Source organism: Astatotilapia calliptera, chromosome 22 (genome assembly GCF_900246225.1).
Source record: "Astatotilapia calliptera chromosome 22, fAstCal1.2, whole genome shotgun sequence".
In the NCBI taxonomy this organism is placed as follows: Eukaryota; Metazoa; Chordata; class Actinopteri; order Cichliformes; family Cichlidae; genus Astatotilapia; species Astatotilapia calliptera.
The window spans coordinates 23,210,459-23,232,071 of record NC_039322.1 but is presented as its reverse complement, the minus strand read 5'-3'; the positions used below and the strand labels follow the sequence as shown (position 1 = coordinate 23,232,071).

Sequence of the window (21,613 nt, the reverse complement as noted above, 5' to 3'; positions counted from 1 at the left end):
CTAATAGACAATCTGTGATCTAACCATGTTCAGGTTACTTCAATAGTAACCCATGTAGTTATCCAGTTTCATCCTCCCAGTCACACCACAGTAAAGGAATTCTGCTACGTGACTAGAACTGGCTTTTCCTGTTCAACAGTTGATCAAATCCATTGTGCTACCATTTCTTTAGGCTGATAGTTCAGTAGTGCACCATTTGCATGATTTTGCATTTTAACAAAAGTTAGTCGTATAGTAGCTATCCAGGCTCATCCCCTCAGTCATACAATAGTACAGGAAAGCATGTGTTGTCATGACTTTGCATAAATCACATAGTTCAGTGTTACGCAATCTTGCATTTTGATCCAATAAAAAATAAATAAATAAACATGACGTGCTAAAGAAGACTTGTGCAAAAGTTCTTATTATGGAGAAAATTTTAATTATAATGTCAAACCCATTAAAAACATGAAAATAATACTTTGCAGGAGTGTGTTGGAGGAAAACCACGTGCTTTTGTTGTGGTAGATTATCATCTGGAAGCCACAACAGACCTAGAGTAGTGGAGAGTGATTGCGTTTTTTTCCACTGCCACACTGATTCTGGAACTGCTCAGGTGGACATTTACTCTGAGTTTTGTAAGGAGGCATCACAGAGAAACTGGGGTTGCTTTTACATAGGTGGCATCAGAGACATGCATTGGACAGTTTCCATGTACATGACATGCTAAGTCATCGTGAGTTTTCAACAGATATTAAGAGATGATCACGTGAGTTGTGAATGTTATCTGCCCCCCCGTATAACCTTTATCAGTTGTAATCATCCAGCGATATCACCAGTGGATGTGCAACGTGAAAACAGCAGGTTGTTAAAATGTAAACCATGATCAAGGACTATTTTGAGAGGTATCAGGAACTGCAAATAAAACAACTCGAGGGCTCTATAAACCTGAAATTAGCCACCAATGTGCACAGTGAAACACTCACTAAACTTTTGTGTTATATTTTACAGGTTTTGTCACTTTAAAAAAATACCGTTTATATAGTCATGTGAAAAAAAAGTCTTCTATGCAGTCCTATGAAAAACTAAGTTCAAACTTTCTGCTTCCATAGAAACTGAGAGGATAAGTCACAGCCAAGTGTTGGTAATTAAATGTTTAATTATATTTTTGAGCACCACTATAAAAAGGAAGGTTTTGGCAGTGTGCTGGTCACACACTGTGTTAACACAACGCCACAATCTTCTTAGCAGTGGACATCCCAGTAATTTCATCCCTAGGTCAGACTGGAAATGCTCAGAGAGACTGCAACAAAACACAAGACTTCGGGAACAGTGTCCTTTAAACAGACAAGACCAAATTGTACAGTCGATGTAATGCACAACGCCACATGTAGCAAAATCCAAATGCAGCATATTAGCACAAATACCTCACACCAGCTGTACAGCTCGGTTGAGGAGGATTTGTTTTGTACCCACAGGACCTCAGCTAGCATGTTAAATGTTGAGTCAACCATGAACTCCTCTGGATCCCAAAGTCCTCTAGGGTGAAATGAATCCATCTGTCCAACAGCTAAAGCCTGGCTGAATCTGGTTCAAGCAACAAGATGACAAGACAGCAAATCTATAACAGAAAAAGAAAAAACTTAATGTGTTGCAGAGTCCCAGTCAGAAACTTGGATTCAACCTTGAAATGCTGTCGCAGGCCTTTTAAAACAAAGCTGTCCATGAATGAATGCTTGAAAACCACAATGAACTGAAGCAACATTGTAAAGAGGGAGCCACAATGTCTCCATGGCGACTCATAATCCACACAGATGTAGTTAATAGTTAATCAGCGGTGCTGTTACTAAGGGGGCTGCTCGTGTTTGATCTGTCTTGTGTTGAGGCACCGATCTTTTTACGTAACAATAAAATGGGAAGGGCTGTAGCTTGCTATAAATCTGTCTGTGCTCCTCTAGCTGCTGTCTTCATTTCATCATCCCTCCACAACTTCACTCTCAGTTGTAAGAATTCCCTCTGAAACCATGGCTAAGGCAATGACTCTCCTGTGGGGGGCCGGATCGCCTCCCTGTTGGAGGGTGATGATCGCTCTGGAGGAGAAGAACCTGCAGGGCTACAACCAAAAACTGCTGTCCTTCGATAAAATGGAGCACAAGTCCAAAGAAGTGTTAGATATAAATCCCAGGGGACAGGTAGGGCCTTAAGAAAATTACACCTTAGCTAATGTACCATACAATATTATCATTAAGTCTAATGCTTAAAAACACTTTGCATAATAACCTCAACAACCTCATCCTCATCAACATGATATATGTATTGTTGCTCTACTAGCTAAGTAAAGCTGGTTACACAACATTATTCAGCCCGCCCATCTTAGTTTTTTTTAAGTTTTAGAAAGGCAGCTGTGAAAGTTGACCTTTGGCCAATGGTGGGCTGTGTCCCAAGAGCAGCTGTTTCAGTTCAGTGCCCTTCTGTCAACACTGATTGTTGGTATATTACAAAATCTTATCCAATGTAGATCTTAACATACTGGCCTGTTCACCTGATTTCTCCTTGGGCATAACGGATTAAAAGTTTCTCAGCACACGCAGGTTAGCACCAAGAACCTGGAGTGTAGTTAAAGCTGTCAAAGTCACGAGGATTTTTGTTTTTTACAACAGGGTCAAATACTTTGTGAAGCTAAAGGTTAGCAAGACGTTATTAGCATGACAGTACTGTATATTAACCTGTTCTGCAGATTGGAGGGGTGACACGCCTGCTACAGCTTTAGCAGCTAACTTAGGCAAAAACAAACTACAATATGTTATATGTTGCACTTTGTGATGCACTACAACATGTAATCATAGCAATCTGCTACTGGCGGCTCTCAGTGCAATTAACATAGCAAACTTCGGGTATCCAAGTGATTCAAATGGCAGCTTTGATAGTTTGTCTTGCTCACGTTCTAATTTTTTTTCCACAGCTTCCAACATTCAAACATGGAAACACTATTGTGAACGACTCCTATGCAGTCTGTTTTTACCTGGAGGTGAGGATTCTAATTCATTAAGAATTATACTGACCCTAAAACTAAATTCAACATCACAAACAGTAACAAGCTCATATGTGTGCGCGTTTTTTTCTTTCCTCAATGGCAGAGCCAGTTTAAGTCCCAAGGAAACAAACTGATCCCGGACAGCCAAGAAGAACAAGCTCTGATGTACCAACGCATGTTTGAGGGTCTCACATTCTACGAGAAACTCAGTAAGACGAAAACTTTGCCTACACAGTTTTACAGTTGACTTAGCAGTAGCAGCTTGAGGAGATATGGGTGAACTTTGAGGAAGCAGTCTCTTCCCTTCAGAGCCTGCCAAACTTACTAGACTGGTGTTCCATCACGTTAGATGATGATGGAGATAAGTAACTGAAATAAGTCCAGACCCAAAACAAAACATTTTAGACAGTTTATGAGCAGTGGATTTTGTATGTATTTGAAAGCCATTTATATCCTAGCTCTTACAGGTTTATGAATGTGTTTTATGATTGCAGCTCAGACAGATACAAAGGTCGCAGTCCACTTAAAAATCTTAAACATTAGCAATAAAATCTTAACGTCAATTCCAAAATGGACAGGGAACCAATGAAGGGACGTGTTCATGATTTCCAATACCAGTGAAAAGATGAACTGCTGTATTCTTGACTTACAGCAGGTGGCACAGAGATAGTTATTCTGTACCAAAGTAGAAAGTCGTCCAGGTGGGAAGTGATAAAAGGGTTTTCCAGGCCCTTTTGAGGAAGTCCGGACTTTATCTTGGCAATGACTCTGAGTTGATAAAAGAAATGGTACAATAGTAAATGGAGTGTTGCTTATATAACACTAACAAAGCACAGAGAGTGCTTTTTACTACAAGCCTCATTCATCACCCAGTCACACAAAAGCACTTTTTTCCTGTACCTAAATGCTTTTGTGCGCACATACAGATGCATCAGGTGGTCATCATCAGGATTTTGCTCGAGAAAACTGGAGTCTGGAGTAGTCAGGGGATAAAATTCAGTGACCTTCCAGTTGGTAGATGACTTGCTCTATCTCCTCAGCTACAGCTGCCCAATAAAATCAACATCAATATTGTAAAGAACAGTGAACTCAAAATCACAGTGTGGGCTCTTGGAGAGTGGGTAGTCTTTTACCAAAAATAGTGCTTGATAAAAATAGTGCTGCGATGCCTTTACAGTAAAAAATGTTTTTAGCATCATGTGATTGAGTTTTGTTTATTTTCAGATGCGGTTATCTACTACGACTGGTTTGTTCCTGAAGGTGAGAGACATGAATCGGCTCTGAATAGAAACAAAGAGGCTCTGACCACTGAACTCAAACTCTGGGAGGGTTACCTGCAGAAGGTATGTGAAGGCACACACACACAAACACACACACACACAGAAACACAAGCTGACATCGCCTGCTTTGGTTTATTCAAACTGTGCTGTAATTTGCATTTCTTTTATCCAAGCTGGGCTCAGGCTCTCATGTGGCAGGACCGTCCTTCACACTGGCAGATGTGGTCATTTTTCCTACAGTTGCTTATCTTTTCAGATTTGGGTAAGAGTGGCAGAGAAGGAAATAGAAATGACAGCTGCTTCTCCTTCATGTTTCATCAGTATAATAAGTGATGATCTGTAGTCACTGAACTTTATATTCTATATTCTACCTTCTGCTCTGATCTGTAGGCTGTCTGCAAAGCGTTATCCTAAACTGGGAGAGTATTACAATCTGCTGAAGGATAGACCCAGTGTCAAAGCCAGCTGGCCTCCTCATTGGCTGGAGAACCCTGAGGGACAAGACACACTGAAAGACATCTGACATTCATGCAGACGTGAATGAATGTCACATAATAATATTGCAGCTTTTGTTTGTGTGTATATCGAACAACAGTTTCTGTTGACTGATACAAGTTCAGGTTCCATTAACAGCAGTTTTTTTTGTTGTTTGTTTGTTTTTAATATGAGATGTCATGTAGCATCAACCAACAGTCAAAAAAATTAAATCTACACTTTTTTTTTAACCTTTAATAAATTTATATCAGTGAACTGGAGTCAGAACATTTTTTGCTAAAGAAGAAAAGGACTAAGAACTAGTTTTCTGTACACAAAGGGAACTCCAATGCCTCATGCTTCAATTTGATATCATTTGCATGATTTTACATTGCTACGTTAAATTCACAGCCTCATGTATACCCACTGAGTGTACTGTATTTTGGCCATTGTCACTTCAGTTAAAAATAAACTTGTGTCAATCAGCATTGTTGACGTATTTCATTATGCTTGTGAACATGAACTCAGATCCTGCACATCTAGGCACCACTAAAACCCTTTTACGTGAGGGTTTTTTTGCAAAGCATGATCAGAAGCTGAGTGAGGTAATTTCAGGATGAACCCAGCCTTTTTAGTTTTATAAAGTTGGTCAACTTCTTATCAGGGAACTTGTATGAGAGGGACACAGTTAATGTCAGCTCACACAGGTTTTATTTCTCTTTTGCTTTGCAGCATTTTGTTTGCTTTTTTGTCGCACACCAACGTCATTTCACTCATTCTGACATCAGCAGTTTTGTTTTTCGCCTGGTGTCACGCAGAATAAAGTCTGTATACGATAGCCTTCCAGTCGTAACCACGGCATTTTCAAGTCTCCACACATTCATGCAGCATGTTTTAATACTATACTGTACAATGCTACACTAGTGCTTCTCCTATCACACCCAGCAGCAGCAGCAGCAGCACCTGTGTTGCTTATAGCCTTTATTGTTCATTTAATCTCTTAATATTTTTTGATTTTCTTTGTAAAAAACAAAACAAAAAAAACCTCCCGTCTTCCTGTAGGAAGCAGTTTGTGACTGGTTATATGCTGCCAGCTCTGCCCCTTTCATGTGAACGTGCTGGAAAAAGCCTGGGCTGGATTACCAAGCTGGTAAACACTGCGTGTGACCGCTTATCCTGAATGCAGTTGTTATGGTTAAATGAAGCCAGATAAGGCCCAAGATATCACTACTATGCTAAACATGTTTCATAGTACGTGCCTCTGCTGTACCTGTTGAATTGAGTTGAGTCAGGTACTCAGTTCTTGGAGCTTCACCTGGTTTTGTACTTGCTTGGAAAGGTTAAAGTAACTATCATGGAGCTGCACAAACCTGCCCGAAAGCCTCTGCCGAGTATGAGAGAGCGCATACACATGAATTTGAAATGTTCAGATGTACAGTCGATCAGAAAATACTTCCACCTAGTGACTTTGCCCTCTCTTTAGCCTCTCAGTTAACCTTTATTCATATAAGGTGGTACACTAAGGAGTTCCTCTATTTTCAATGGGAGCCTTGTGTGACAAAGAAAACAAAAGAACGGATATAAAATTCCACTAATGGACAAGTAATGCGTGTGGCATGCAACCAGGTTGCCAGGTTATCAGTGGACCTGATAAAAACATCAGAAACAAACTGTTGCTGTAGTCAGCAAAAAATGCTTACATCATGCCAACTAAGCAAAATGAAAACACTGAAAGTAATGCACAAACACAATATATGTGTATGTATGTATCAGTCAAAGGCAAGAAGAAAAACGTGCTTCTTATTCTGACATGTATGGGGAAATCTTGCAGAAGTTTATCCCACAGCAAGCTCTTCTTTGAAAAACAGCCCAAGATAACAGAGACAGCGATCGCAGCAAACATGCAGTTCTCTTCACCGCTGTTCATGCAGAAGTCCATGCTGCCAAGTGCACACTAACATGAGAAAGAAGCACAAAAGAAGAAAATAAAAACAGAAGCAGGGATTTGGTGAAGCTAGAAATGTGGATGTCAAATGAAAGAATGCATTAAAATCAGGGGTATCAGACAGAGAGACGTGAAAACTGTGCCAGTGTTGCGTAAGTGCCTGCGTGTGAAGTTGTAAATACACGACTGCTGAGTCACTGTGAGTTTCAAAATATCAGCAACAACACTGCAAGAATCTATAAAGCACGAACAAGGATGATAACAGTTTTTAACATACGTATAACAGATGGATGTCAACTATAGCTGTGATTGTTGACATGCAACCGTAATAATAAAGCCCACAGGAATAAAGTTGGGTTCTGATAAACCCCACAGAGACTTTCACTTTCACTTTAGTTTCTACACCTGATTTTAACGTTATAAACATTATTATTCACTGAAATTCAGAATATTGGTGCGGTTTTGCAATAGCTGTGAATACAACAATCTTTATCAAACAAAATGTTTCAAACTGTGCTGCTACAAAAATATTCCGACAGCAGCATGTCAGGTAAAATGCAGGTGCGTGATCTCGCTCAAAAAATAATTCACACCCCGCTATCTGTGAGAAATCTCTTGTCAGAGCATCAAAATGGGAAGGGACTTAAAGCCACCAATCCGGATGTTGAGGGCTGGAGTTTTGCTATATAATGAGGCTCTTTACCTGCTCTAGCTTCAGTCTTCTCATCTTTAACCTCCCTTTAACTTCAGCTCCCAGGTTAACCTCTGAAACCATGGCCAAGGACATGACTCTGTGGTGGGGCTCCGGCTCTCCCCCCTGCTGGAGGGTGCTGATTGCTCTGGAGGAGAAGAACCTGCAGGGATACAACCAAAAACTGCTCTCCTTCGAGAAAGGAGAGCACAAGTCGAAGGAAGTCATGGATGTAAACCCCAGGGGACAGGTAGGCTTGCATCACATTCATACCTTTAAACTGCACTCAAACCCCCACCTCCTGAAGTACTTTATATTCACTGTGCAATTACAAATAATAATGCCTAATTTTGAAGTATATATTAATAACATTCATTCTACTTTATCTTAAAGCTTCCTGCCTTCAAATTTGGGGACATAGTGATCAATGAGTCGTACGGTGCATGCTTCTTCCTGGAGGTGAGAACCTTACTTAAAATTTCATGTCACTGAGGAGTTGTTAAGTTGGAGGGCGACTGGTGATTGCATGCTCTGCAATGCTTTGTATAAGCAGACACCCTACACCGCAGGGTGCACTGCACCTCAGAACAGTTGCTCGTTTCATGTGTTTCCGTGTGCTTTCATGTGTTGTTTTCAGTCCAAGTTCAAGTCCCAGGGAACCAAGCTGATTCCTGACTGCGCCGGCTCCGACAACAATTGCGCTTTGATAGCTTTAATAATGCAGCGTGTGTTTGAGGGCAACACACTTCACCAGAAAATGGGTACGTTAACTCTGTCATGGCCTTCTGAACATACCTGTTGAGCTCGATATCCCTGTATGCTGATGTGGACACTGAAACCAGGGGATTTACAGAGCTTATAAAGAAAATCTTATAAAGTTCTTTCTGTATAACTTAGCTGTTGTTGTTGCCATTCAGAGATTTGCCTTTTGGGATTTTAAACAATGCTTGGCAACATCACGCACAAACCTGCAACCTTTAACCCGCTGAGACTTCATGTCTTCAGCAAACCTCCTCAGAGGCTTTGACATCAACTTTCACCGACGTGGTCCGAGGTGTTCAAAACACATGCAACACACAAAAGAGCTGTGCCTTCACTTAAGAGTGTTACATAATGCATTATTTCTCTGGGGAGTAACCCTCACAACATGCTGGGATGTTAATCTCTGCTCAAATTAGCCTTGCAAGTAAATTCCTGAGACAGTGTAGAAATGACACCAGAAAATCCCATGTAACCAAAATGAACATTTGCTTAACATGATCACTCATTTTTAAATAAGCTGCTATAGATGTTATTTGGGTACCTTTTTATAGTCTTCAGCCTGATGTTAGACAGTAATTGTCTGTTCTGATATTTTGCAGCGGATGTTTTTATGTACAACCGGAGGGTCCCGGAGAATGAGAGGCACGAATCTGCCTTTAAGAGACTCAAGGAGACGCTGACTACTGAGCTGCAGATGTGGGAGGGACACCTGAAGAAGGTATGATGCGCATGCACTCACAAGCACCCAGAGCACGACAGCTACAAAGCTGCAGAAACAGGCAATAACCCTAGCAGGAAGTTATAAGCTGTTGGATGTAATGGGTGCTACCGTGTAAAAGCACTTTGTCTATTTTCTTTTCTTTTTATCCCCTCGGTATTTTGACTCATTATAATGATTTAAAGGGGGAAAAAAATGTCCAAAACATCTGTTCACAGAGATATCAATTGATGTTGAACATTTGATGTTTACGTTCCTGAAAACACCAACTCACAGTACAAGATTGTGCAGGAAGTCAGTGTAATGTTTATTTAACTAAGCAAGTCATTGGCAAAACCTTCCTATTTACAATAGTGGCCAGACTGCCTCAAGAGGAAATAGAGGCAAGTCAAAAAAACAAGTACCGAATGTTGACAGTTGGCCGATGCACAGTACTTGGATGATGACGAGCTGATTGTCTGAAGTCTTTTGTTGAGATATGCTCAGCAGCTGCTGTTAAGGAGACAATATATGTAGAAGAATTAGTAAGCCAAGTTTCACCAACTATTTAAAAGATTTTTTTAGCTTCCATCCAAAATCTTTTTTTCTTTGTCTTCTTTTTTAAGACACCAGGCGGTTTCCTGGCAGGGGAGAACTTCTCCATGGCTGATGTGATTGTTTTTCCAAGTGTTGCTCTTCTCTTACGCATGGGGTAAGTAAGCTAAATTTGCAAAACTGACTTGTAGCTGCCTGGATTGAATAACAAACAGCAACAAACTCACACCAACTTTCGTCTTTCTTGCAGGCTAAGCGAGGATAAATACCCCAAACTGGCAGAATACTACAAAAAGCTGCAGGGCAGACCAAGCGTCAAAGCCACCTGGCCTCCTACTTGGAAGGAGACCCCAGGACAGGAACTTTTAAAAGATATCTGAGACTGAGAAACCCATCAGCTGGCGAGCACATTTTTCCTGTTGCATTTTTAATTTGTTACGCTGTGCTGCTCTGCAGTGGATATTTGAACATTTGTTACTGAACATGCCATCTTATTTCTGTTGTGCTGTGAGTAAAAGCAATAAAAACTAAGTTTTATTTTTGTTTGCTTCATTATTTTCAAGTTAAATTTCCACCAATAAAATTTGACCTTTGGCGTCAAACCTGGCCCGTCAATGTAAATTTAAAGTTTTGATGCTATTTTTAACGAGGTACCACTCACATTAGTGCTGCGTAGTCTTGACAGGAGAGATCACCAAACAGAAACTTTAAATTAAACTTTTTGCTTTGTTTTCTCTGAAAACATCGCACAATCATGTTTACGAAAACATTTCTATAATTATGCTGCCGTGTCACAATCAGAGCAGTGGCAAAGCCATCAGATTTTTTGTTGGGGTGGCCAGGCCTTTGCTTACATTGCAGTGGTGCAGAAACTGCTTTTGCATTCATTTTGCAGCAGAAGTCATAGTAATTTCTTTTCTCACCCACTCTTTTGATATGAATGCATATTAATGCCTACATTTTAGGCATTCATGTGCAATAACACTATTATGCCTTCAGCTGATCAAAAAAAATCAATAAAACCCTCTAGTGATTGTTGAAGTTATTTTTACTAAAGCTACGATAATTTCAGTGGTGTTGTGCTGCTAAAATATAAACAGGCTTGCTTCAGCAGAAAAGCTTGAATAGCCTAACTTTATAGTAAAATTCCTTTTTATAGCATTTACAAGCTTAAACAAATAAAGCGCAATGAAAGGTCATCATATCAAAAGAGTCCTTTATCTATTGGGTGTGGTGCAACCACTTTTCTCTGCACAAAGGTAACTCAAATGGCCCGTGACAGCATGAGGTTGCATACATGAGGCACTTTGCATTAATCCTTTTTATGTCATTTGTGAATTTTCACTGCTATGTTAAATGCACATTCTCCTTATTAAGGATCAGTGAAAGCTCAGTTTGAAAATGCATTTGCAATATTATTTGGATGAGGTGTCCAAATCTGTCCACCAAGTTTGCTGTGATCACAGTTTAAAACCTCATAGGCCCATTTGGTTGTCTTTCGGTGGGGTGTGTTTTTTGGCTCAGCTGTTTGAAGAGGGAGAGAGCAGGTGATTCAGGCTGCAAGGCTATGGGATAGAGGCTGTGTGAGACACCTGTTACACATTGTCTAACCTGCCTCCATTATTTATTCAGTAGCACACCAGACGGAAGCGGGCTTACAATGAGAAGGAGAGCTGGCAGCAGTTTAAAACAGGCTGAATGAAGTATGGAGGTGACCAACAGGAACAAGGAGAGTACAAAGACCAAAAAGCACAATTGTTTCTGAGTGTGTGTGTTGGGAACCCACAACAATTCTGACTTGTTTGAAACATTGCTGCATGGTCCGTCTGAATATACGCTTGCTCAAAAAAGGAGTGTGTCATGCTACGTCTGCAAAATGAAAATACTGAATTAATGGAAACACAGGAAAGCACATTTTCAAATTAAATTCTCGGCATATGCCTTTTCTTTCCTTTTAGGTGTAGAGAAATCCCGATGCAGCCTATTACTGTTGAAACTTGCATGTAATAATATTGCAGGGCTGCAGCTGTGTGTGTGTGTGTGTTACTTGGACAAAGGGACTTCAGTAAAAACCACGAGTTTTGCCTTTCCTCTAGCAATCATTCACTCAGGAAACAGTCCACTGAAACGGACCCAGAAGAGCAGAGATAGTGATCGCAGCAAATGTGTCCACTGTAGCTTATTTCACCGCTATGTGACATTGGCAATTGTTCAAGTGCACTTTGACAAGAATTCAAAGGCTTACAGAATGAAGCACAAAGCAACTAGTATTATATTGTGTATATTTTAGTGCTAGATGAAATTTGTATTTCAAGTACAAAGATACATAAAATAGTTGATATTAGACACATTCAGAACTAATGCGATTGATGGACGTGAGAGACGTGCCAGAATCGTGTGTGCATTGTGTGCATGTGTGTACAGGGGGTGAAAACAAAGTGCTAAGTCACCGTGAGTTTCAACAAATCAACAGCATTACTTGTAAGAATATATGAATGCATGAAGAACGATCTTTAAGGGTTTAACATATGCACATTAGATGGATACCAAGGTTGTGACTGTTGACATGCAACCGTATTAATGAAGCACACACAAGTAACGTGCAGGAATGATGACATCTGAACGAACTGCACGGGAGCACGGCAGCAAAGCGCCCAGTGTCACTTTACTCTGTGCACTTGATTTGATCTGAAGGTGAATTGTTTTGTTTGCATTTCCAAACGCTTTTCAACATAAAAATGACAGTTTTGCACACCTGTGAATACGAGCAGCTTTAGATTAAATCACAGTCAATAAATTTAACTGTGCTGCTGCAGAAATCTCTGACTTTCATTATCATGTCATATAAACTGTGGGGTTGTGATGTAAGAGGGTAAGAGATCTCTTGTCAGAAGACCAAAATGGGACGGTACCTAAATCCACCAATCCGGATGTGGAGGGCTGGAGTTTTGCTATAAAACGAGACTGTTTCAGTCGTTGTGGCTTCAGTCTTCTTATCTCTAACCTTCAGTAATTTCAGCTGCCATACTAAGCTGTTCACTCTGAAACCATGGCCAAGGACATGACTCTCTGGTGGGGCTCCGGCTCTCCTCCCTGCTGGCGGGTAATGATCGCTCTGGAGGAGAAGAAACTGCAGGGATACAACCAAAAACTGCTCTCCTTCGAGAAAGGAGAGCACAAATCAAAGGAAGTCATGGATGTAAACCCCAGGGGACAGGTAGGCTTGCATCACAGGTTTCAATCTGGACTTTGAATGCTTGAACTTGAACCTATTCATATTTTTTCCACTTTGTCTTAAAGCTTCCTGCCTTCAAATGTGGGGACAAAATCATCAACGAGTCCTACGGTGCATGCTTCTTCCTGGAGGTGAGAACTCGAGCAAGGTACTGCCTTGTTGTCAAGGAGATAGGTTGTTGGAGGTCAAGTTGAGGGATTACTAGGTTTACCATGATTGTTTGGACATGCACCCTACACTGCAGAGTAAAAGAAACCAGAGCTTTTTGCTGCTCTTTATAACACTTACTGTTTTCCTGTCTCGACCAACAGTGTGAGTACATGTCCCAGGGAACCAAACTGATCCCTGTGAACTCCAGTGAGAAAGCCCTGGTGCTCCAGCGTACCTTTGAGGGTAACACGCTTCACCAGAAAATGGGTATGTTAGCTTAAATCTTCTCTCTGGTTTTGAACCACAAAGACATAACTGTTGAGTTCCTGCACTTTCACGTCCGATCCCCCAAATTACATTTAGTGAGGTTTTAGTGGGACATGCTCACTCTCTACATGACTTATCTGTTGTTGTTGCCATTAAAAGATCTGCCTTTTGGGATTTTGAGTCAATGATTGGCAACATCACGCACGAACCTGTCACCTTTAAACCACTGATACTTCATGCGTTCAGCAAACCTCCTCAGAGTTGGTTCCCCTGCTCTTCCCGAGGTCAGCGTTGTTCAAAAAACATGCCACCCAAAATAAGTTGTGTGTTCACATAATTAGGCTCTGGCATAATGCACTATTTCCTTGGGAGTAACCCTCACAACAGGATGTTAATCTCCGTTTATCAAAGCAAGCATTTACAGCCTACAGCCTGATGTTACACAGCAATGCACAGACATACCAAAAATACAAAATATGGAAGTGGATGCTGTGCAGTGTGTGGAAACTTTCTTTTTTCTCAAAGCTTTAAATCCTCAGAGAGTGGATATATTCATGAAATGTCTGTTCTGATATTTTGCAGCGGATGTTTTTATGTACAACCGGAGGGTCCCGGAGAATGAGAGGCAGGAATCTGCCTTTAAGAGACTCAAGGAGACGCTGACTGGCGAGGTGCAGATGTGGGAGGGACACCTGCAGAAGGTATGTGAATGACCTGCACGCACTTTCACTCTACTGCTACAAGCATCCAGTGCACAAAACTTATACCTACATAGCTGTGTTGCTCTGGCTTTGTGCTCCAACTGCTTTGTAGTGGGAGAAACAGTCTGGGAATTTTTTTCTGAGGAAAGTTTATGTTTTGACACAAACATAATCTTTGCAGGAGGAGGTAAAATCACGTACTTTACACCCAAACAGCCTATTGCACTGTGTTACAGAGATGCAACTCTTTTCTTTAACCAGGCGAGTCACAGGAAAAACCTTCCTACAATCTGGCAGATTCTAAAGCCTCTTAAGAAAACTGGGTTAAGGTTAGAAAAACACCAAAAGTTAAAAAACAAAGCAGCAGGACATGTTTGGATGATATTTGGACAAAGCCAGGCAGACTATCTGTACCAAATTTAAACAGTCAATATATACGCTAACACTGTTTGTGTAAAAATCTTACCTAAAAATTTTTACTTATGTTTAAATGTAAAGACACACTGTGGAATATTTAGAATCTGAGTTCTGCACTGTTTTCCCCTCACAGCGCTTTATTTTTTTTCTCTTAGACACCAGGTGGTTTCCTGGCGGGAAAGAGCTTTTCAATGGCTGATGTGATTGTTTATCCAACCGTTGCTCTTCTCTTCCGCATGGGGTAAGTAAGCTATTTTACTAAGGCTGACGTTTAGCTGCTTGGCAAGATGAATGAATGCAATAATAAACAGCAGTGAACTCACCCTGATTTTGATCTCTCCTGCAGGCTAAGTGAGAAACGTTACCCCAAACTGTCAGAATACCATAAAAATCTGAAGGACAGACCCAGCATCAAAGCCACCTGGCCTCCACTTTGGAAGGACACCCCTGGACAGGACTTTTTGAAAGACATCTGAGATTGAGAGGCTCATCAGCTGACAAGCCAATCTTTTCTTGTTGTGTTTTTAATTTGTTACTATTCCTCGTATTTCAGTACAATATGATGAATATTTTTTTTAACATATACTTTTCAAAGACCTTTTTATATGTCCACTTAGGTGGACAACTGATGTGTATGGAGTGACACATCAGTGTCCAATGTAGTGGTTTATTTGCAAGTATACCATCAACACTAACACAAATACAAAAAAAAGCCTTTGAATTGCTGTCCACTGCAGTGACCACTATGTGTGAAAGGGTTAAATCCATCCTGCAGCTGTGTAGTTTTGACAGGAAAGGTCACTAAATCAAAACTTTAACGCTTTACTTGATTGTTGTCATTCTTCTCTTTGAAACTGAGCTTTCCTATCTAGGTAGCAACACTTGAGCAATCACTGTATGGATTTGTAAAGACATCAAAGTCACATTAAATGAAACACTGATCTGTTCTACAAAATCCAGGGGACAAAAAACAAACAAACAAAACACCAAAAAACAAAGATCTGATATATGTTGTGCTTCAAAAAAACAACCTGCTACCCACAGTCCAACTCACAAATTATAAAGATGTTCTACAAACACTAGAATTATATTCAGCATCACAAACAAGTGTGTGTGTGTGTGTGTGTGTGTGTGTGTGTGTGTGTGTGTGTGTGTGTGTGTTTATTTCTTTTTAATTCTTAATGGGATAGCTAGTTTAAGTCCCAGGAGAACAAATGTATCACAGGATTTGAAATAGAAATGAAAAAGAAGCAGAGATTAAAACATAACATAGGAAACACAAACAAAGCATAGAGAGACAGAAAAAACAGAGACTACAGAAGGGAAGACAAAATGTATTGACAGAATTTTTGAGTTCCCAGTTGGAATTTTTATCTGGAACACCCCCTTAACCTGGATTTTTCATTTGGAAAGTTTGAGCAACTCCTCCACCAGGAGGTTAACAATCTATAATGCTGGCAGTGAATGTAAACAGCAGTAAAACTATAACTTGCTGAATAACCATATGCCGAGTCCACAGACGTGCTGCAGCGAAGCACAAACAACAAATGTTATGCTGTATTGCTTGTGATACCCAAATAGCTCTACCTGCCAAAGAAGCAAAAATAAATCCTGTTTTTCCTTCTTTTTCCAACTTTCCTACTGCAACCCACTAATGCATATACCTGACATCACTCCAGAGTTTCAACATCTGACTTCTGAAGTAATATAAATTTAGAGAGTTGAAAATAGCCATCTGTTAAAATATAATATTGAAAATAAAAAGAGAAAGAGAGTCAAGCCTAAAGGTTTTTTTTTGTTACATTTGTATTTGGTAACCTGTCATTTAAACATTATTGTCGGATTATGGCAGTTTTAGGTATTAAAATGCTATTGAACTTTCGGGCGCCAGAGGGTGCATAGTGCGCTGTTGGTATTGAGTAGTGTTTTGGGGCACAGAAGAAGAGTAAAACTTCCTGTTATGAAGCTCAACTTGTGTACTGTTTCTACTCTTTATCACAGCATTATACGTTGCTGGCAAAGGAAACCAGTTGCCCCTCTGACCACCAACTTAGGGAGAAAACAAATTTGGGCGCTTGTCCGGTACTAGTACCGTGGTAGTCAGGTGCTGATCAACTAAGAACCGTGGGATTCATGTCCCTATGCTTAACAGCACTACTATCCAGAGCGACAGACTTCAGCTATCCAGGCATGGCCACTTGGCACGACCTACAATGGGAGATCCAGCAACAGCTTAATCAGCTGACCAGTGGCTCCAACTCGGAATTGCTCCATAAACTTGCAATATCATGTCAAGAAGAAGAGGTGGAAAATCTTCCCCGTGATGACGTAACTGAGATGGAGCTCTTTGATTTTATATTTGACTTTCTGAGAAGTAAATGACTGAAGAGCCTCAAGGATCAGGGGATGTCTCGCATGGTAAATTGTTATCTAGATGGGGTCAAACTTTAGATGTTATTGGATAGTGGGACCCAGGCAAGCATAGTGGAGAATTTTTGGGTGCAGAAAGCCTTGCCAAATGTGACAATTAAGCCACTTGAAAGTGTACTCTCAGACCACCCACTCAAAGTTACTGTAACTCATTGGATAGCTGTTCCACTTGATGGGTGGATAGAAGTTCTTAATGAGATCACAAGTAGCAAATAAGCCTCAGTTGCTCTTTATGTTCCCAAGCTAGTAAGTCAACAAGGTGTGAGCAGCCCATTACTAGGCTTCAGTGTAATACAAGAGATAAATGCAGGGAACTGTGATCAAATAGATAACACCAACTTAGTGTATCTTCTTTCAGAGGCTTTGATAATTCAGAAGAGTGATGCTGAAGGTTTTGTCTGTGTGATCAACTCAAAGCCACCCCCGGAAGAGTCACTCCCAGTATTGAGAGTATTGGCTCTAAAATAAGGAAAATTCCAATCCAGAATTCCACAAGGCATGATGTTTTGGTTTTTTTTAACCTCCAAAAGCATTTACTGGGGAAATTGTTGAAAGTACACTTGTAAACATCCATCCAACTACACAGAGGCTCGCAGAACCACACAATGATACCCTTCTGTGCGCTACCCCAGTAAGTTCAACCAGTAATAGACACAGTAATGGGAAGAAATAATTGCAGGGCTGACAACGCAGAAGAAAAATGGCAACCAAATGTTGATTTAGATCACCTGCCTGAGCATGACCAGAGTAAGGTACAGCAAATTCTCTATGAGGAATCAGACATATTTGCTCACAATGATGGAGACACTGAATTGATCTCTTAGTACAGCGATCGTGGCTCAAGAGTTGGGAGGTCGCCTTGTAATCGGAAGGTTACTGGTTCGAGCCCCGGCTTGGACAGTCTCGGTCGTTGTGTCCTTGGGCAAGACACTTCACCCGTTGCCTACTGGTGGTGGTCAGAGGGCCCGGTGGCGCCAGTGTCAGGCAGCCTCGCCTCTGTCAGTGCGCCCCAGGGTGGCTGTGGCTACAATGTAGCTTGCCATCACCAGTGTGTGAATGTGTGTGTGAATGGGTGGATGACTGGATATGTAAAGCGCTTTGGGGTCCTTAGGGACTAGTAAAGCGCTATATAAATACAGGCCATTTACCATTTTATTTTACAGACCTTCCTAAAGTGTGGGGCCCGCCCCCGGGGGGGGGGGGGGTGGCGCAGAGCCATTGCAGGGGGTGCGCGGTATAAAAAGGGGGGAAAAAAACAAAACGCTTGGACACTGCTAGCACGGGGCTCCCACACAAACGCAAAGCAGGAGATGAAGCATAGCTAAATATGTTTCCAAACCAACTTCATTCTAAGCCAAAGACTAGAAAATATGGTGAAGCATATCTGCCCTTTGGCTTCACCTGCACAAGTGCCGAGGTAGGTCTTCCCTGCAGAATTAGTTTTCCCTGTATCGGGAGCATGCGCTGGGCTCTTCAAATCACAGGCAAACAGCATCCCACATTCTTGATTTTTAGTTCACAAACACTTCTCATAATGACTAACTACTCCTGACATTTTGGAGATGTTAGCTCTTTATACAGTAAAGTTACAGTGGGATACAAATAATGTCAGGCTGATCCTGCCAAACAGTATCCCACAGTTGTTTATGTTTTTAAACCCATTTTGCACAGAGAGGCATTTTTGGAAAATGAATTGACAGCAATGTTGAATATTATTACACAGGAAAAAACACAACTACACCTAAAGTAATCACACTGTGACGCCTCTGTCTTTCTAAATGGACTGCGTGTATATATGTAAGCGTGTAAAACCTGAAGATAGTCAGATTAACAGTAACAGTATTTTGTCTCTATCTGCCATTCTGCAATTCATCTCATGTAAACAATAACGTGGCGCACAGCGTGACGTGAAAAAAGGCACATAAATTTCAAATCAAATCAAATCAAATCACTTTTATTGTCACATCACATGTGCAGGTACATTGGTACAGCACATGTGAGTGAAATTCTTGTGTGCGAGCTTCACAAGCAACAGAGTTGTGCAAAATACAATAATGTAAACAAGCAAAATACAAGAATGGCTACATCTGAAACTAATAAATATATGTACAATATATAATAGTATATGCATTTCTGGATGTGTATACTAAATATTTTTCTACGTGTGTGTGTGTGTGTGTGTGTGTGTGTGTGTGTGTGTGTACACATATTTTACAAATTAAATAGAGTAAACAATAAATAAAATATATAAAAATATACAGAGTTGAGACATGTGCAAAACAGTGGCATTACTGTACAGTATGGAGTGCATAATGTTAAAGTTCCAGTAGTGAAGCTGAGGTGTCTATGACGTGTTCAGCAGTCTGATGGCCTGATGGAAAAAGCTGTCTCTCAGTCTGCTGGTACGGGACCGGATGCTGCAGAACCTCCTTCCTGAGGGAAGTAGTCTGAACAGTTTATGGCTGGGGTGACTGGAGTCCTTGATAATCCTCCCCGCTTTCCTCAGGCAGCGCTTCCTGTAGATGTCTTGGAGGGAGGGAAGCTCACCTCCAATTATCCATTCAGAGCACCGCACTACTCGCTGGAGAGCTTTGCAGTTGTAGGCGGTGCTGTTGCCATACCAGGTGGTGATGCATCCAGTGAGGGTGCTCTCAATGGCACAGTGATAGAAGGTCCTGAGGATGCGAGGGTTCATGCCAAATCTTTTCAGTCTCTTGAGAAAGCTGCTGCGCCTTCTTCACTGTTTTGTTTGTGTGTACTGACCACGTAAGATCCTCAGCCAGGTGTACGCCAAGGAACCGGAAGCTGCTCACTCTCTCCACAGCAGCGCTGCTGATGGTGATGGGGGTGTGTACTTCTCTGCACCCCCGGAAGTCCACTATCAACTCCTTGAAGATGTGTGTGAACACTCCAGCCAGCTGAGCCGCGCATGACTTGAGGACGCGGCCGGGAATCCCGTCCGGACCAGTAGCTTTGCGTGCGTTCACCTTCCTGAAGCACTTCCGCACATCCTCCTCAGACACAGTGTGCGCACTGACGTCATCCGCGGTGCGCACACTGTCCGGTCTCATGGTGTTCGCTGTGACGAATCTAGCGTAGAATACGTTTAGATCCTTACACAGAGAGGCCATGGTCTGCGGTGTGCTGGTTTTCCCTCTAAAGTCTGCGATCGTGTTTAGTCCCTGCCACATACTCCGAGGGTTGTCAAACTGTTGCTCCACCCTGTCCCTGTACTCACGTTTGGCTGCTTTGATTGTCTTCCAGAGTTGGTAATGTGCGTGTTTGTAGTCCGATGTGTTCGCGGAGGCAAAGGCGGTGCTCCGTGCCGCCAGTGCCGCGCGAACATCTCCGTTAATCCAGGGTTTTTGATTTGGGAAGGATTTAACTGTTCTGGATGGGATGACATCTTCCACGCATTTCCTGATAAATCCGCAGACTGAGTCTGTGTACTCGTCAATGTCCCTAGCAGCCACGTGAAACATTTCCCAGTCCGCGTGATCAAAACAGTCCCGCAGCGCAGACTCCGATTGGTCCGTCCAACAGTGCACCGCCCTCCGGGTTGGAGCTTCCTGTTTCAGCTTCTGCCTGTAGGCGGGCAGGAGCAGGATGGAGCGGTGATCTGATTGGCCGAATGGGGCGCGGGGGAGGGCTTTGTACGCATCCCGGAAAGAGGTGTAGCAGTGGTCGAGTAGCCGGTCTCCACGGGTGTTAAAATGGATGTGTTGATGGAGTTTTGGTGAGACTTTCTTCAGGTTTCACTTATTAAAGTCTCCGGCTGTGATAAACGCCGCCTCTGGGTGTGCGGTTTCCTCGCTGCTGATCGCGCTGTACAGTTCCCTGAGTGCACGGTCAGTGTCGGCTTGTGGGGGAATGTAAACAGCCGTAATAATCACTGCTGTAAATTCCCTCGGTAGCCAGAATGGCCGGCACTTAATCATCAGGTACTCCAGGTCCGGTGAGCAGAAGGATTTGACCGGGTGCACGTTCGCATAATCACACCAGCTGTTGTTGATCATGAAACATACACCACCGCCTCTGCTTTTCCCAGTAAGATCCTGTGACCTGTCCGCGCGATGCACGGAGAACCCCGGTAGTTGTATTGCGGAGTCCGGTACCTTGTCCGATAGCCAGGTTTCTGTGAGGCAGATCACGCAGCAGTCCCGCATCTCTCGCTGGAATGAGATCCGTGCCCGAAGCTCGCACAGCTTTTTCTCCAGAGACTGCACATTAGCCAGTAATAAACTGGGTAATGGTGGTCTGTTAGTGCGCCGTCTCAGTCGAACCAGAACGCCAGATCTTCTCCCTCTGCGTCGGCGTTTGCGGCCTCCAGGGCCAGAGAACAAAGGCGTCTCAGGTGAGATGAATGGGGGGTCTGCAAACGGAGCGTCCGTGTTGCAAAACTTGAACTCCGGAAAGTTATAAGAAAGACCGTCTTTTATGTCCAGTAAGGTTTGTCGGTCGTACACAAGGAGACGTGCTACTCGCGAAAAAATGAAGGAAAAGTAAAATTAAACACAGAAAAAAGCTGTTGCTTGGGGGAGCTCGCGACGAGGCTGCCATACTCGGCGCCATCTTGGATAAGCTTCTCTTTTTGACGTTGCGTGACGAACTCTGTATTCCTCATCCACATGGAAACGCAAAAAAGGAGTTAAAAAAAAATCTCAGTTTTCAGTGATTTGAAATGCTGTTTACGTGTGAACGAAACAGCTGCATTTTCAAAAATACCCGTGTAGGTGTGGACGTAGCATAAAAGAGTTAGTAGTTTATGTTCCATTATTTGAGGTTATGGATGTTATTTGACTGGAGGCATAACTCACAGACACACAAGATGCGCCATTACTCCAATGAGTGTCCTTTATTATTTTTCATCCACCCCCCACACAACAGCCCAGCAGAAACGTTCCTACCTCTTAACATTTACCTGATACTACATCCCCCCTACTAAATAGGATGTGATGCTGGGATATAACCAAGAAAACAGATTAGACCCGCACGC

The 21,613-nt window shown here is 42.0% G+C and overlaps 3 protein-coding genes across 3 annotated transcripts; all 3 read left to right on the top strand.

Annotated features, from left to right (window-relative positions):
* The first annotated feature begins 1,932 nt into the window (after positions 1-1,932).
* Positions 1,933-5,255, top strand: LOC113014827 (glutathione S-transferase A-like). The gene is made up of 6 exons (XM_026156578.1): positions 1,933-2,171; positions 2,942-3,007; positions 3,117-3,222; positions 4,238-4,356; positions 4,467-4,555; positions 4,684-5,255. Exons 1-6 carry the CDS (start codon positions 2,004-2,006, stop codon positions 4,814-4,816), a joined length of 681 nt encoding a protein of 226 aa, XP_026012363.1. The 5' UTR covers positions 1,933-2,003; the 3' UTR covers positions 4,817-5,255.
* Positions 5,256-7,419: 2,164 nt separating this feature from the next.
* On the top strand, positions 7,420-9,954 carry LOC113014826 (glutathione S-transferase A-like). Its single transcript, XM_026156577.1, has 6 exons — positions 7,420-7,653; positions 7,797-7,862; positions 8,041-8,164; positions 8,765-8,883; positions 9,489-9,574; positions 9,668-9,954. The coding sequence occupies exons 1-6, from the start codon at positions 7,486-7,488 to the stop codon at positions 9,795-9,797; spliced, it is 693 nt and encodes a 230-aa protein (XP_026012362.1). The 5' UTR covers positions 7,420-7,485; the 3' UTR covers positions 9,798-9,954.
* Positions 9,955-12,391: 2,437 nt separating this feature from the next.
* Positions 12,392-15,012, top strand: LOC113015012 (glutathione S-transferase A-like). Its single transcript, XM_026156902.1, has 6 exons — positions 12,392-12,634; positions 12,718-12,783; positions 12,964-13,069; positions 13,652-13,770; positions 14,343-14,428; positions 14,534-15,012. The coding sequence occupies exons 1-6, from the start codon at positions 12,467-12,469 to the stop codon at positions 14,661-14,663; spliced, it is 675 nt and encodes a 224-aa protein (XP_026012687.1). The 5' UTR covers positions 12,392-12,466; the 3' UTR covers positions 14,664-15,012.
* The last annotated feature ends 6,601 nt before the right edge of the window (positions 15,013-21,613 follow it).

Bases quoted from the DNA above. Each gene is read 5' to 3' on its own strand.
- LOC113014827 (XM_026156578.1), top strand. From the start codon at position 2,004: ATGGCTAAGGCAATGACTCTCCTGTGGGGGGCCGGATCGCCTCCCTGT. The intron at 2,172-2,941 runs GTAGGGCCTTAA...TTTTTTCCACAG, and splicing joins ATATAAATCCCAGGGGACAG to CTTCCAACATTCAAACATGG. The intron at 4,556-4,683 runs GTAAGAGTGGCA...TCTGATCTGTAG, and splicing joins GCTTATCTTTTCAGATTTGG to GCTGTCTGCAAAGCGTTATC.
- LOC113014826 (XM_026156577.1), top strand. From the start codon at position 7,486: ATGGCCAAGGACATGACTCTGTGGTGGGGCTCCGGCTCTCCCCCCTGC. The intron at 7,654-7,796 runs GTAGGCTTGCAT...TTTATCTTAAAG, and splicing joins ATGTAAACCCCAGGGGACAG to CTTCCTGCCTTCAAATTTGG. The intron at 9,575-9,667 runs GTAAGTAAGCTA...TCTTTCTTGCAG, and splicing joins GCTCTTCTCTTACGCATGGG to GCTAAGCGAGGATAAATACC.
- LOC113015012 (XM_026156902.1), top strand. From the start codon at position 12,467: ATGGCCAAGGACATGACTCTCTGGTGGGGCTCCGGCTCTCCTCCCTGC. The intron at 12,635-12,717 runs GTAGGCTTGCAT...TTTGTCTTAAAG, and splicing joins ATGTAAACCCCAGGGGACAG to CTTCCTGCCTTCAAATGTGG. The intron at 13,070-13,651 runs GTATGTTAGCTT...GATATTTTGCAG, and splicing joins CACGCTTCACCAGAAAATGG to CGGATGTTTTTATGTACAAC.